Raw genomic sequence first — 13,622 nt, forward strand, 5'->3', positions numbered from 1 at the left:
CATACTAATAAAGCAATCAGAAAATGAAAAGAATTCCCATAAAATCTGAAGATAAAAGTGAACAGGTTGTATTTCAACTGACATTCGCGAACTCTTCAGTTGATGAAAGTGTTAAAAGGTGCTTGCAAAACCATATCGTCTTTTATTGAAACATATCCGATCAAAGTGCTTGGCAATGACAGTGAAAATATCATTTTATGACCGCACACGTTGAAAATTGATGAACCTCTCATTGAATTTCTCCTCTCAACTTCAATATTTGATTAAAGTCCAACTCTTGGGGAAATTTATGACTTGGTAATCATATCGCAATCGGCCATTTCGTTTTGCTAAAATATTGATTAGTGGAAGTTTGAGAGAAAAACGCCAAGGAAAGAAGTAGGAAGGGAAATACAGACAATCATATTGATCATTATATCTTATTCTGAGAATTCTACAGTTGAAAATCCCAATGATTTCATTTCGCACTTCTCAAAAGCTATCAAACACTATCTTCATCATGAGGGAGCACTTGTCGTGGTCTTTGATAACAATTTCAGCCAGTGTACGAGCAAGAATCTGAGACTTTATCAATGTATTTCCAATTGGGCAAATAAAATTGTGTAAATGTACGTGAAGTCTCATGAAAATGGGTTATTCTGATCTTATCATTATTTATTGTGGCTTCAATTTTCAGTTCAAGCTGTTGAAGTTGGAAAGCCGCGGCGTCAAATAGATTTTCAACACACACAATAGCGCAATTTCAGATGAAAAATCCATTGAATCTTTAGGTTTTTCAGCAGTTTACTTTCAATTTCTGTGTCAATGGCATGAGAAAATTCCATGCGTTGCGATATTTGATAAGAAACATTGGAATATTGATCAATTCTCAAGGGATTTCATCTCTTGCCACGAATAAGAAATTGTTAAATGACAAATTTTCCCAAAATAAGATCTGAATTACTCATCTTAATTAATGTATTTACTATTCCAAAGAGTGTAAAATAATTTACTCATATTGAATAATATTTATTCATCTGCTCAAGAAGCTTTTAAAATCGTTAAACTTAAGTTAAAGCGAAGTTTTGACTTCATTCCACTACAGCGTGGGCACTAATTATAGGTCCACTGCAGGTATCCGGGGGTAGGTAGTCTGGGGCAAAATCAAAAAATATCAAATATGGCGTTTGATTGCCTATCCATTGCCAAAACAAAACCCCCAATATGAGGCCCCTCCGCCGGATCCTAGGGATTCTAGGGAACTTTATCACTTTCTGGGCTGGCACTAATTATAGGTCCACTTGGGAATTTTCACTATATCTTAGCGAAAAAAAATCGGAATATTCTGAAAATCATAAGGATCCTTCATTTTGAGCCCAGAGACCATTTACCGTCGCCACACCCCGCCTCGGTCCTCCGTGGACCGCACTGTTAAAAGTCTTTGCCTAGTACTACGTGATCGCCCAATATGGCTCCTCCGCATTGGGGCGGGGGGCCCAATGGCCACAAACTCCTTCATAGGGCTTGATTGAAGCCTCTTGAGCATAATTGGGATTTCTGGCGCCGATACCCTTTCTGAATCCTGGCCTTAAGCACTTCTTCCAGGGTCTTTTTCTGCTTCTTCGGGCCCAAACCACCCCAACCCCCGGACCACCCCCAATGAAATGGGGCGAAAAGTTCTTGGGACACTTCTAGGAAACCCGAGGACCCTAGATCCGGGGACGGGTAGCGCCTCGAAGGGAGCGCCACACCGTGGAATGAGACCCATTCGAAAACCACCTAAAAGTGTATGGTTTTTCATTGAATTTCAACTGGCTCTCGTTCTACGTTAGGGCGCTCCCTCCGAGGCGCTACCCATCCCCGGATCTAGGGTCCTCGGGTTTCCTAGAAGTGTCCCAAGAACTTTTCGCCCCATTTCATTGGGGGTGGTCCGGGGGTTGGGGTGGTTTGGGCCCGAAGAAGCAGAAAAAGACCCTGGAAGAAGTGCTTAAGGCCAGGATTCAAGGCTGGTATTGGGGTCAGATAGCCCAATTATGCTCAAAAGGCTTCAGTCTTGCCCTATGAAGCAGTTTATGGGCATTGGGCCCCCCGCCCCATTGCGGAGGAGCCATTTTGGAATATCGTGTTATGCAAGGCAAAGACCTTTAACAGTGCGGTCCACGGAGGACCGAGGCGGGGTGTGGCGACGGTAAATGGTCTCTGGGCTCAAAATGAAGGATCCTTATGATTTTCAGAATTTTCCGATTTTTTTTCGCTGAGATATAGTGAAAATTCCCAAGTGGACCTATAATTAGTGCCAGCCCAGAAAGTGATAAAGTTCCCTAGAATCCCTAGGATCCGGCGGAGGGGCCTCATATTGGGGGTTTTGTTTTGGCTATGGATAGGCAATCAAACGCCATATTTGATATTTTTTGATTTTGCCCCAGACTACCTACCCCCGGATACCTGCAGTGGACCTATAATTAGTGCCCACGCTGTAGATGTCTCGAAAAACGGTGCTGTTCGTGGGAAACAGAGCAGAGCTTTCAGATCATGTAGCTTCCAAGTATCTATCAATGAACTTCATGGCGACGAAGAGTAAAAAACTCCAACTCGCATGATGACGATTAATTTCATATAAAGATATGATATACATTATATGATTTGGTGACGAGTGATCATCCGTTTTATCATCTGATTAAACACATTCATCTTCCAAATCCTGGAACAAGCGAGAATCCGCCTCGAGTTGAGGCTTTAACAGATGATCAAACATCATCCGCAAATTTACGTCGTTGAAATCAAGTGACGAAAAAGAATGACGATTTTGGGATTTTTTGGAGCGAATAAAAGGTCGGGAGATCATGAAGATCTTCACTTGTGAGAGAAAATCATTCGAAGTCGCAATGATGTCTCTGCGTTTCTGCGTTCTGTTCCTGGCTCTAGCCGCATCTTCTCTGGCCGCGTCTTCCCTGACCGCCAAGACTCCGCGTCTGCCCATCTTGGCCGGATTCTACAACACTGGGTCGTTGTCCAACAGCATCACCGTGATTTCCTCCAATACCATCCTGGTTCCTTCCTACAGCATGATGTCTTCCTCGCCAGCGGAGGTTCGCATCCGCTCCAAGGACACGCCGCCGAACGATTCCGGCGAGATCTACCGCGTCACGCGCATCCTGTACGATCCCAACTCCGACCCCATATCTTCGATGAACAGTTTTGTGGTTGCACGTCTGGACAGGGATATTGAGCTGGGAAAAGACCGGAAGGCACCCATTGTGTCCCGCGAGGCCGTGGTCGTGCCCGAGGGTCAGGTGTGCACCACTGTGCGCCGGTCCTACGACACTATCGGCTACCCCTCCACGACCTCCTTGAAGCACCAAGACGTGGTCGCCATCAGCAGCGATCAGTGCCGCGAGCTCAATCCCGAAATGTTTAGCGACGACAAATTCATTTGCATCGGGCCCATCAATCCCAATGGCGAGTCGCCGGATAACGAGTGCCAGGGGGACACCGGTGCGCCGCTTGTCTGCGACGGCCAGCTCGTGGGCATAAACTCATGCGGTAAGACGTCGGTGAACCCCTCGCATCCCCGTCTCGCTCTCTTCCTTTGCTTTCCTTGCAGAGATCGCTTGCTACGGCCATGCGTGCGCCTTCAGGAGAATCTCGAGCGTTGGAGACTTCGTCTTCGACCTGTAATTCCGATCCGGCAGCAACTCGCAGCGGCAAACGGACTTCAGCTGACAACACCCGAGGCGGAAAATCCGCCATTCCGGCTTTTAATGCGTCTTCGAAACGCTTTTGATCCAATAAAATTAACTTGAGCATTGCATTTCCTGCTTTTCCTCTCCGAACCACATAACCGCCCTCGAAAGATCTCGACGAGGATTTAGGGAATGAAGAGAACTTTTGTTTTAGCGCTGGGTAGAATTGCAGTCTCGTAAATTCACTGTGGACCTTTTAGAAGGAAGGAAAAACAAGTACTTGACCTTAAAGAAAAGTTCGTGATAACATTTTTAATACAATGCTTTTTAAGTCTGTGAAACTCACTTTTTGTTGACGGGGTGATTCTCTGGAATGCATTTCTTAGAGATATCATGTAGCGACTAATCAAAATCTTTTTGTCGTATAAATTATTATTATTTTTTATTTCGTAAGAGGTGGGGGGAGATAGGTTGTGCAGCCCGTGAAAAAACTTTTCCGCCGTGTTGCTCTAGAGGTTTGTACCATCATCACTCAGATATCGGTGGACGCAATCTACGCTCGCAAAAGCATGTTCTTATGAGCGAAAATAAATATATTTTCTATTCTATTCTATAATGCAAGAGAATAATACACATTAGAATTCACAAATTGTCCTCAAAATCAATGTCTGCAAGGGAAGACATGAAAATGAAAAACAGTAGAAGAATTCAGTGAATCAACAAAAATAGTTAAAGCTGTGCAACCAAACTTAAGTCTATAAGTTTATTGAATCCATCCATTCTGAAGTGAATCATTTTTGATAAACAATGAATTTTTCACAAACATCCGAACAATTCGGAGGCATAGAAATGTGTTAAAACATTTAGATTGACATTCAAGATTTCCGTGAAAGAAAAGAAAACATACAAAGTTTACATTTTTTGAATGCTGCGATATTTATTTATGTTTTTCCAACGACACGTGTCACTACATATTTTTTGCTGTTGCCAAAGTCCATTGTCGAAAATATTCTCTTCTTAGTGGCCGATAAAGTCTCTGAGATTGTCCAGCTTCCTGTAAGCGCACGCTTCGCCGAAGCACGAAAAATCTGCAATTGATAAAAGAACAGCTTATAGAGCTTCACAACTTTGGGCTTTCGTGTGGGAAAAGCTTACCGCACACGTTGATGGCCACGATGTAGCCGTCGCACACGAGCGGCGCGCCGTTGTCACCGTTGCACTGATTGTAGGGCGAAGTATCTTCGGGATTGAGGCCCACGCACACGTATTTGTCAGCAGGGAAGTCCGGATTGAGCTCGGCGCACTTCGAGCTGCTGATGACCTGCACGCGATGGTGTTCCTGCTCAAACCACGAGCTATGCGCAGACGTCTGCTCCGGCTTCCTGCGAACGGTGGTGCAGATCTGGCCCTCGGTCAGCGTCACATTGCCGGCGGGCAGCTCGGCGGGTTCGAATCCCTCCTCAGCCTCGATGTCACGGTCGACAGTGTACAATACATAGTCCATCTTCTGTTCGTAGTCGTGGATTTGCGGATGGTAGACGATGCGATTCAAGAAGTAGATCTCACCAGAGTCGTGGGATTGAGTGCCTTTCTTGATGTCCACGCCTCCTGTAGACCTGTTGAAAAGAAATGCAGCATCTTACCACGTCTGTCGATTTGTTTATTTGTTTTATGAACTTACAGAGCGCATTGTCCGACAGATAAGATTTGATTCCTGGACACAACGACTCCGCTGCAGCCGTAACCCACGGACACCTTGAAGGGAAGTCTCGACGTATTGTCACCCAGGGATGATGCGGCCAAAGCCAGGAACAAAACGCAGAGACGCAGAGACATCATTGTAACTTCGAATGATTTTCTCTCACAAGTGAAGATCTTCAAGATCTTCCTTGCCTTTTATTCGCTCCAGAAAACTCCGAAATATCGTCACTGAACCGCCAAACAATTATCCTTCGTCACTCATTTCAACCATTTCGTCAGTTCGCAGACGAAAGTGTTTTCTTGATCATCTGCTGAAAACACACCCACTTTTCGTCATCTCGAGGCGGATTCTCGCTCACTCCAGGATTTGGAGACAGAAGAAAATGTTTAAGCAATTGGCGAATCACAAGATTTGAACATTTTTTGGCGCTGACAAATATAAAATGTATTTTTACATTAAATTATATATTTCTCAGTCAACACACTTATTTGATAAGCAAATATTATTGCTTGGTTGTAGGAAATTCTCCAATGATATTAATTGTCGTCACCGTGGAAAAGAAATCGTCAGCTCAAAGTTTTGCCGTCATCAGATAATGATGGAAATGCGTCAGATGATTAAGGATGTATATTTAATGCTACTGTTTAATTAAATTATGATGAAATAAAATTCTCATCCGGTTCATATTTATCAAATCAACCTTCTTTAGTGTAAAATACATGACTGAAAATTGTGCCAATCTTAAGTTATCAATTGCAATTTGAAACGAAGACTTTTTACTCATGAGAACCATGTAAAGATACTGACATATTTTTGAAATCACAAGCATTCGTATATAATCACGGATTACTAACTTTAGTTCTCTTCCAGATTATTAAAAAAAAATAATTTCAACAAGCTAAAACTATATGTCATATTCCTTATTTATTAATTAAATTTAACTTTAAAAATTCTGACATAGCGTTTGTAAAATTTGCACAGAAAACATGAAGGTCAAGTGACTCATCACTCAGTCTTGAAAGCTTTTATTATATTCTGTGACTAAATAAGAAGATTCACTTCAGAATGGATGGATTCAATAAACTTATAGACTTAAGTTTGGTTATACAGCTTTAACTTTTTTTGTTGATTCACTGAATTCTTCTACTGTTTTTTATTTTCATGTCTTCCCTTGCAAACATCGATTTTGAGGAGAATTTGCAAATTCTTTGTATTATTTTCTTACCATATATTCACAGACTCAAACGCTATCATGAACTTTTCTTCAAGGTCAAGTACTTGTTTTTCCTTCCTTCTAAAAGGTCCAAAGTGAATTTACGAGACTGCAATTCTACCCAGCGCTAAAACAAAAGTTCTCTTCATTCCCTAAATCCTCGTCGAGATCTTTCGAGGGCGGTTATGTGGTTCGGAGAGGAAAAGCAGGAAATGCAATGCACAAGTTAATTTTATTGGATCAAAAGCGTTTCGAAGACGCATTAAAAGCCGGAATGGCGGATTTTCCGCCTCGGGTGTTGTCAGCTGAAGTCCGTTTGCCGCTGCGAGTTGCTGCCGGATCGGAATTACAGGTCGAAGACGAAATCTCCAACGCTCGAGATTCTCCTGAAGGCGCACGCATGGCCGTAGCAAGCGATCTCTGCAAGGAAAGCAAAGGAAGAGAGTGAGACGGGGATGCGAGGGGTTCACCGACGTCTTACCGCATGAGTTTATGCCCACGAGCTGGCCGTTGCAGACAAGAGGCGCGCCAGTCTCTCCCTGGCACTCGTTATCCGGCGACTCGCCGTTGGGATTGATGGGCCCGATACAGACGAACTTATCGTCGTTCCACATCTCGGGATTGAGCTCGCGGCACTTGTCGCTGCTGATGGCGATCACATCTTGGTGTTTCAGGGTGCTCATGTAAGGGTAACCGATGGTGTTGTAGGACTGGCGCACGGTGGTGCACACCTGGCCTTCGGGCACGTCCACGGCTTCGCGGGATACCTTAGGCGCTTTCTGGCCCTTCTCCAGCTGAATATCCCTGTCCAGACGCACAGCCACAAAGCTGTTCATCGAAGATATGGGGTCGGAGTTGGGATCGTACAGGATGCGTGTGACGCGGTAGATCTCGCCGGAATCGTTCGGCGGCGTGTCCTTGGAGCGGATGCGAACCTCCGCTGGCGAGGAAGACATCATGCTGTAGGAAGGAACCAGAACGGTGTTGGAGGAAATCACGGTGACGCTGTTGTACATCGAGCCCATGTTGTAGAATCCGCCCAGGATCGGCAAACGCGGAGTCTTGGCGGGCTTGGCGGCCAGGGATGATGCGGCTAGAGCCAGGAACAGAAGGCAGAAACGCAGAGACATCATTGCGACTTCGAATGATTTTCTCTCACAAGTGAAGATCTTCAAGATCTTCCCAGCCTTTTATTCGCTCCAGAAAACCCCAAAATCGTCATTATCTTTCGTCACTTGTTTTCAACCACGTAAATTTGCGGATGATATTTGATCATCTGTTAAAGCCTCAACTCGAGGCGGATTCTCGCTTGCTCCAGGATTTGGAAGATGAATGTGTTTAATCAGATGTCTTATTTTTTTTTAATTCGTACTGGAATCATAATTTATTAGAGAATGCGTGAAAAGTGGAAAAGACAAATCAAATAATTGTTCAATCGTTGTTCGATAAGAAGTTCTCATTTTCCTTATTAAAGCTGCGAACTTCAGAGGTGTTAGCCTTTCCCAGCTTCGATGGCGAAGGACTCGAGAAAACAGGAGATTGCTCAGAGTTCTCTTCGCGAGACACCACTGGAGATTTTACCGGGCAATCATCGCTTGAGAGATTGTTGGACTTCCAGAGGAAGAGATCAGCGTTGCTTCCTCCGGAGGCGAAGTAGGCGCCATCCTTGGAGAAGGCCACCGATCGCACAGCGCCTGCTTTGGTGTCCAGGGAGTAGATGTACTGGCCCTCGAGCAGATCGCACACTTTCATGGTGCCATCGTCGCTAGCCGTGAGCATGTACTTCCCATTGGGATGGAAAGCCACAGAATTCACTGCGTCGGTGTGATTCCTGTAGTATTGAATCAGTTCGTTCGAGCGCACGTCGAAGAGCTTCACGGTGCTGTGAGACAGAGCGATGGCGATCATCGGCGTGTCCGGATGCCAAGCGACGCTCTTCGGGAGGCCTGAATGAAAGGAAGATCGTTAGTATCGAGAAAAAAGAGATGGAAAAGATGATTTCTCACCAGTCTTCTGCTGGAACGTGGCCAGACACTGTCCAGTCTCCATGTCCCAGGTCTTCACGGTTTTGTCATCAGCGCAGCTGCCAATCAGACCGTTATACGGCGCCACCCGGACGCAGCGCACCCAATTTGTGTGGCCCGTGAAGCTCCTCATGAACACCATGTCCTTCAGTGTCCAGAGCTTCAGGCATTTGTCATCGCCGCCGGTGACAAAGCTCTTCCCCGTTAGGTCGAAGTCCACCGATCTAACGGGCGATATGGGGATCCGGACGCCCCTTGACTTGCCGCAGAGCTTCGGGGACCAGACGCGAACGTGCTGATCCGTGGAGGCAGTGGCGAAGACGCTTCCTGTGGGTGACCAGGCCACGTCGTGGACAGCCTTCGTGTGCCCCTCGTACTTGAACACCCTCTCGTGCTTCGTGTAGTGCCAGAGAACGACACTGCTGTCGCTGGACGTGGTCACGAGCATTTCCTCACGTGGATGAAAAGCCACTCCTGTGATTCCTTCCCGGTGGCCTCCCTTGAAGTGGCGCACCAGACTTGGATCACTAGTCGAAGATCCCGCCATGGATGATGCAAATGTAGAAAATATCACGGGAAAAGTGAGAAAATCACAAAACAATACAGCACGAAACAAATTGAACAGTGACAACTACGTTTAACGGAAATATCACCTATGCGCTGACTTCACAGAGGCGCTGCTGGCGCTATCCTCACTTTGCTGTTAATAGGTTTTCCAGATACATTTAGATGGATTTTTGTTGCTTTTCACAAAATACACTGCTCTGGAGGTGTTTTGAGTCGAAATTAGTTGATATGGAAAGTCGATTTTCATACATTTGTTCTTGCTTCGGCAGAACATATACTAAAATTGGAACGATACAGAGAAGATTAGCATGGCCCCTGCGCAAGGATGACACGCAAAATCGTGAAGCGTTCCACATTTTTTTGCAAATATTTTTTTACTCTCCAACACAATTCTATCTTAACTTGCCTCTGAGTTAAATTTAATGGGGAAATTATACAGATTTTGTGAAGAAAACACCGATAAAAAATGAGATTTTCTCATGCGTATTGTTTTGCCGGCTGGCCGTGTGTATTGTGAGGGCGACACCTGTTCTCCATGTCAATTGTTTGGCGGCTCCAGTGGATTTCCCGGATTTTGCTCAGATACATGGAAAACACCCGTGCCAGCGAGTGCTTATTGCAGAGTGTTGGTGGAGAGTACAAGGATGTGAAGATCTCTGAGGGAATATCATACATCGGCCGCTCACCAGAGACGCAAATACAGGATGTATTCTGCTCCAGAAAGCAAGGTTAGGTTGTGAAGGAAATGCAGAGCCAAGAAAACCCTCGTAAATGTGTTTTTCTTCTGCACAGTCATGCTGAAGGCGGATTTTTCTCAGAGAGTGATTGAGATTGTGCCTCAGGGCATGAACAACAGCGGACTCAATGGCCAGGAATTGGAGAAAAAGAAGACTTACCAAGGTCGCCATGGAGATGTTCTTGAGGTCGTGTCTGGAAAGTATTTCTACAAAATCCTCTTTACACTGGATTCGGGAGAGACATCCGAGGTGTCAGGGAAGAGAAAATTAGACAAGAAAGCCGAAAATGAGACTGGGAGTTCAAAAACCCCCGCTAAAGTGGCGAAAATTGAGGTGAAAAGCGAGTCCATTGAAGCATTGGATGGCAACAAGTTGTTCGTCTGGACATCATCCGGGATAGTGTCCAGCGCTAAGATTGCGTCCTATGACATCGACGGGACCATTATCAAGACCAAGTCGGGGAATGTCTTCCCCAAGAACATCGATGACTGGCAGCTGGCGTTCGCTGAGGTGCCGGGAAAACTGAAGAAGTTTCACACGGAAGGCTTCAAGATTGTCTTCTTCACGAATCAAGCCGCAATCTCGAAGAAGAAACTCCGAATTGAGGACTTCACGGGCAAGGTGAAGCGTATTGTGGCGAAGATTAATGTGCCGGTTCAAGTGTTCATCGCCACTGGCTCGGGCATTTACAGGAAGCCCATGATCGGCATGTGGCGCACGCTGGAGGAGAAGTTCAATGACGGCATCCGGATCGACATGCAGGAGAGCTTCTTCGTGGGCGACGCCGCGGGCAGACCTGCAGCAGCAGGTCGGAAGAAGGATCACTCGTGCAGCGATCGTCTCATGGCCGTGAATCTGAGCCTGACTTTCTCAACGCCCGAAGAGCACTTTCTTGGATCGAAAGCCGTCTCGTGGACTCGCCCGGAATTCGATCCCAAGGTCAGCACTGCCAAGAACCTCCTCGAACCGTCGGACGCTAAATTGCAGCGTGATGAGCAGGAAATCATCGTGATGTGCGGCAGTCCGGGCTCTGGAAAGTCCTCCTTTGTCAAAAGCAACTTCAAAGGCACCAAATACGAGATTGTGAGTCGCGACAAGCTGGGAACGTGGCAAAAATGCGTCTCCGCGGCTCAAGGCGTCCTGCAGAGAGGCAAATCCGTGGTTGTGGACAACACAAATCCCGACATTGAGAGCCGCAAGCGATACTCAGAGTTGGCCAAGCAGTGCAAATGTCGCTGTCGATGCTTCCTGATGAACACATCTGCGGCCCAGGCAAGACACAATATCGTCTTTCGCGAGCTTACTGATCCAGCGCACGTGAAAGTCAACGATATGGTGCTGAATTCATACAAGTAATGCCGCACGCTTATCAGGAATTGTATACTTGAGAAATTGCGCCTAATCATGCTTCCCCAAATTGTAGATCCAAATTCAGAGAGCCGCAGACTTCGGAGGGATTCGATGAGATTGTGAAGGTGAACGTTGTGCAGAGATTCGACAAGAAGGAACATGAGGAGCTCTACAGGATGTTCCTGCTGGATAAATAAATGACGAGCTCGGTTTCTCCGTTCTTTGAGGTGCTCTGCAATATTCTCGAGGTAGGAGTTATTTCGTTCGCATATTGAGATTACAGTGGTGGGAATGTTTATAGCGCAGCAGTGTGTTGTTGAAGGATTTTCCCGGAATTTTTCCTCCTGAATCTCAATATTTATGTTCAATTTTCTGGGATATTTTCAATGAAGTGATTTATTAGTTTCTTCTGTGAAAAACCTATCGAATAGCTTCAGAAATCGTATGATTTCTCAATCTCCTTATGAAGAAAACTCCTTGAAAATGAGCTAAAAATTGCGAAGAACTTTAATGGAATTTGAAAGACAACAAATTTAAATTGAAATCCAATTTTAACACATTTATTTTCAATTAATTATCATTTTGAATCTATTTTCCAGGATTATTTAACACTTAACAAGAGACTTTTTATTACAATGTGTAACTATAAATAATTATGTGTCTGTGAGCAATTGATTGAGAGATTTTACCTTATCAATTTTTTCTATCAGAGAAGAAGACTTCGAACAGTTTCATCAGAGCGTCTTTAATCCCATTTTCTATCACTCTTTATCAACAACTGAAGCAATAACGTTCCTTCGGCGAGTCTTTATCAGATTTTTTTTCTTCAAAATATCATTAGCTCGTCGTGAGATAAAAGAAGGAAACCGTTCACAGAGCAAAAGCGGCACATTACCATTACCATATGATTACATAAATGCTGGAGAAAGAGATGCAGATTGTAATCTGATACGATTGTGAATAGGCAATAATTCAATTTATAACTATAAAGGTATTTTGTTGTTAAATAAACTACTGTTTCACGACTTTGAATTGCTAATGTTCGCAAGATGTTTCAATGAAATCCATTTCCTCGTGCAATTGCAATGCGAGATCGGCAATGTGATGAAAAAAAAATGCTGGAAGAGTGAGAGCGATATTGATTTGAATCCCTCGGGTTTACTCAATTAGTGTCTCTATGGTCACAACGCGACTCCGGCGCCCGTGTCCTTTCAATAATTCAATGATACTTGACTGGGAGTCGTGTGAGATATCGTGTATACATGAGTGAATGACTGGAGAATGCCGCGATATGATATTTGTGTGGTCATTTTGAATTATTTCTCTTGTGGCATCGTGCTCTCAATTGATGGAATTGAGGAGCATTTAAATGTCTCTCTCTCTCTCTCTTGAATGGCATTTGAGTGAATTGTGATGTGACCAATTAAAAGTTGTATCATTAATAAATTTGTCGTATTACAGAGTGTCACTAGCATTAATAAAGACAATATAGACTTGATTATTTGAATAAATATTTGAGCATGTCCATTTATGTATATGTACAATAACTGAAAAGATAATACACGGAAAAACATGCGATAAAAAACTATTTGCACAGCTTTTTACAGAAGAGAGTTTGCCATGTCAATAAGATTTCTAATAGCTTGTCCAACGCTTCTTTACTCGCGGCACTATGTGAAAATTCTTGCCATAAAGTCGCGTTTCATTGGCGTATGCTATGATCGTGGAAAATCTGAAAACATTCTTGTTTATCATTGCAATAAATGCACACTACGCCTATGCGAAAGCATAAATATTCAATCAATCTAAATTGAATTTCTCTATATTTCCTATTTTTCCCACTTTCCTTTGGTCTAATTTCGTAAAAATGGCTAGAAAACTTTTTCTCCCAAGCACAATGCTAACAATGTAATTATTCTGTAGGTTAGTTTAATTCCTAGAAATGACTTTCTAAATGTTTTATGCTGCGAAAACAACACCAAGGACATGATTTCAGCATTAAAAAAGAGTAATTTTGTAGAGACAATGAAGAATTACACTGAAATGCACAATGAATACTTTAAATATGTTGCTCTTGCAAAATAACATCTTTCAATTTTTTAATCCAATTAGAATATTTTTAGCCATTCTGTTTGCTGTACAAAAACATGTCCAGTGGAGTTTTTCTCTGAGTTCTGAGCATGACTTGTGACTTGGCGGAGAGCAACAAGTGTCTGTGCGTAACAGTCAAGGTCGGAGTTGAAATTGGCTTTTTCACCTGTGGAAAGGTATCTGAAAGAGGCGTAAAGAGTGAGAGCTTTGATTGAAAATGAGTTGTTTTATGCAGTGTAAGGGTAAATATGCTATCCATCCTCTTGCAGCGGAACT

The 13,622-nt window shown here is 44.0% G+C and overlaps 4 protein-coding genes and 1 non-coding gene across 5 annotated transcripts; 3 read left to right on the forward strand and 2 right to left on the reverse strand.

The window, feature by feature from the left end:
• Window positions 1–2,864: 2,864 nt before the first annotated feature.
• LOC132255940 (trypsin-like) lies at window positions 2,865–3,782 on the forward strand. The gene has a single exon (XM_059752114.1). The coding sequence runs from the start codon at window positions 2,865–2,867 to the stop codon at window positions 3,780–3,782; it is 918 nt and encodes a 305-aa protein (XP_059608097.1).
• Window positions 3,783–5,005: 1,223 nt separating this feature from the next.
• On the reverse strand, window positions 5,006–5,525 carry LOC132255941 (trypsin-7-like). The gene is made up of 3 exons (XM_059752115.1): window positions 5,344–5,525; window positions 5,053–5,278; window positions 5,006–5,017 (listed from the first exon to the last, which is right to left on the reverse strand). The coding sequence occupies exons 1-3, from the start codon at window positions 5,499–5,501 to the stop codon at window positions 5,006–5,008; spliced, it is 396 nt and encodes a 131-aa protein (XP_059608098.1). The 5' UTR covers window positions 5,502–5,525.
• A 2,407-nt stretch (window positions 5,526–7,932) lies between these two features.
• LOC132255378 (POC1 centriolar protein homolog B-like) lies at window positions 7,933–9,254 on the reverse strand. Its single transcript, XM_059751379.1, has 2 exons — window positions 8,584–9,254; window positions 7,933–8,523 (listed from the first exon to the last, which is right to left on the reverse strand). The coding sequence occupies exons 1-2, from the start codon at window positions 9,146–9,148 to the stop codon at window positions 8,009–8,011; spliced, it is 1,080 nt and encodes a 359-aa protein (XP_059607362.1). The 5' UTR covers window positions 9,149–9,254; the 3' UTR covers window positions 7,933–8,008.
• Window positions 9,255–9,421: 167 nt separating this feature from the next.
• On the forward strand, window positions 9,422–9,528 carry LOC132256622 (U6 spliceosomal RNA). The gene has a single exon (XR_009468226.1). It is a non-coding gene; the product is annotated as a U6 spliceosomal RNA (small nuclear RNA).
• Window positions 9,529–9,627: 99 nt separating this feature from the next.
• Window positions 9,628–12,339, forward strand: LOC132265839 (uncharacterized protein F21D5.5). The gene is made up of 4 exons (XM_059766620.1): window positions 9,628–9,896; window positions 9,961–11,257; window positions 11,329–11,503; window positions 12,097–12,339. Exons 1-3 carry the CDS (start codon window positions 9,704–9,706, stop codon window positions 11,450–11,452), a joined length of 1,614 nt encoding a protein of 537 aa, XP_059622603.1. The 5' UTR covers window positions 9,628–9,703; the 3' UTR covers window positions 11,453–11,503; window positions 12,097–12,339.
• The last annotated feature ends 1,283 nt before the right edge of the window (window positions 12,340–13,622 follow it).

This window comes from Phlebotomus argentipes, unplaced genomic scaffold (assembly GCF_947086385.1).
Source record: "Phlebotomus argentipes unplaced genomic scaffold, Phlebotomus argentipes genome assembly contig_5, whole genome shotgun sequence".
Classification (NCBI taxonomy): domain Eukaryota; kingdom Metazoa; phylum Arthropoda; class Insecta; order Diptera; family Psychodidae; genus Phlebotomus; species Phlebotomus argentipes.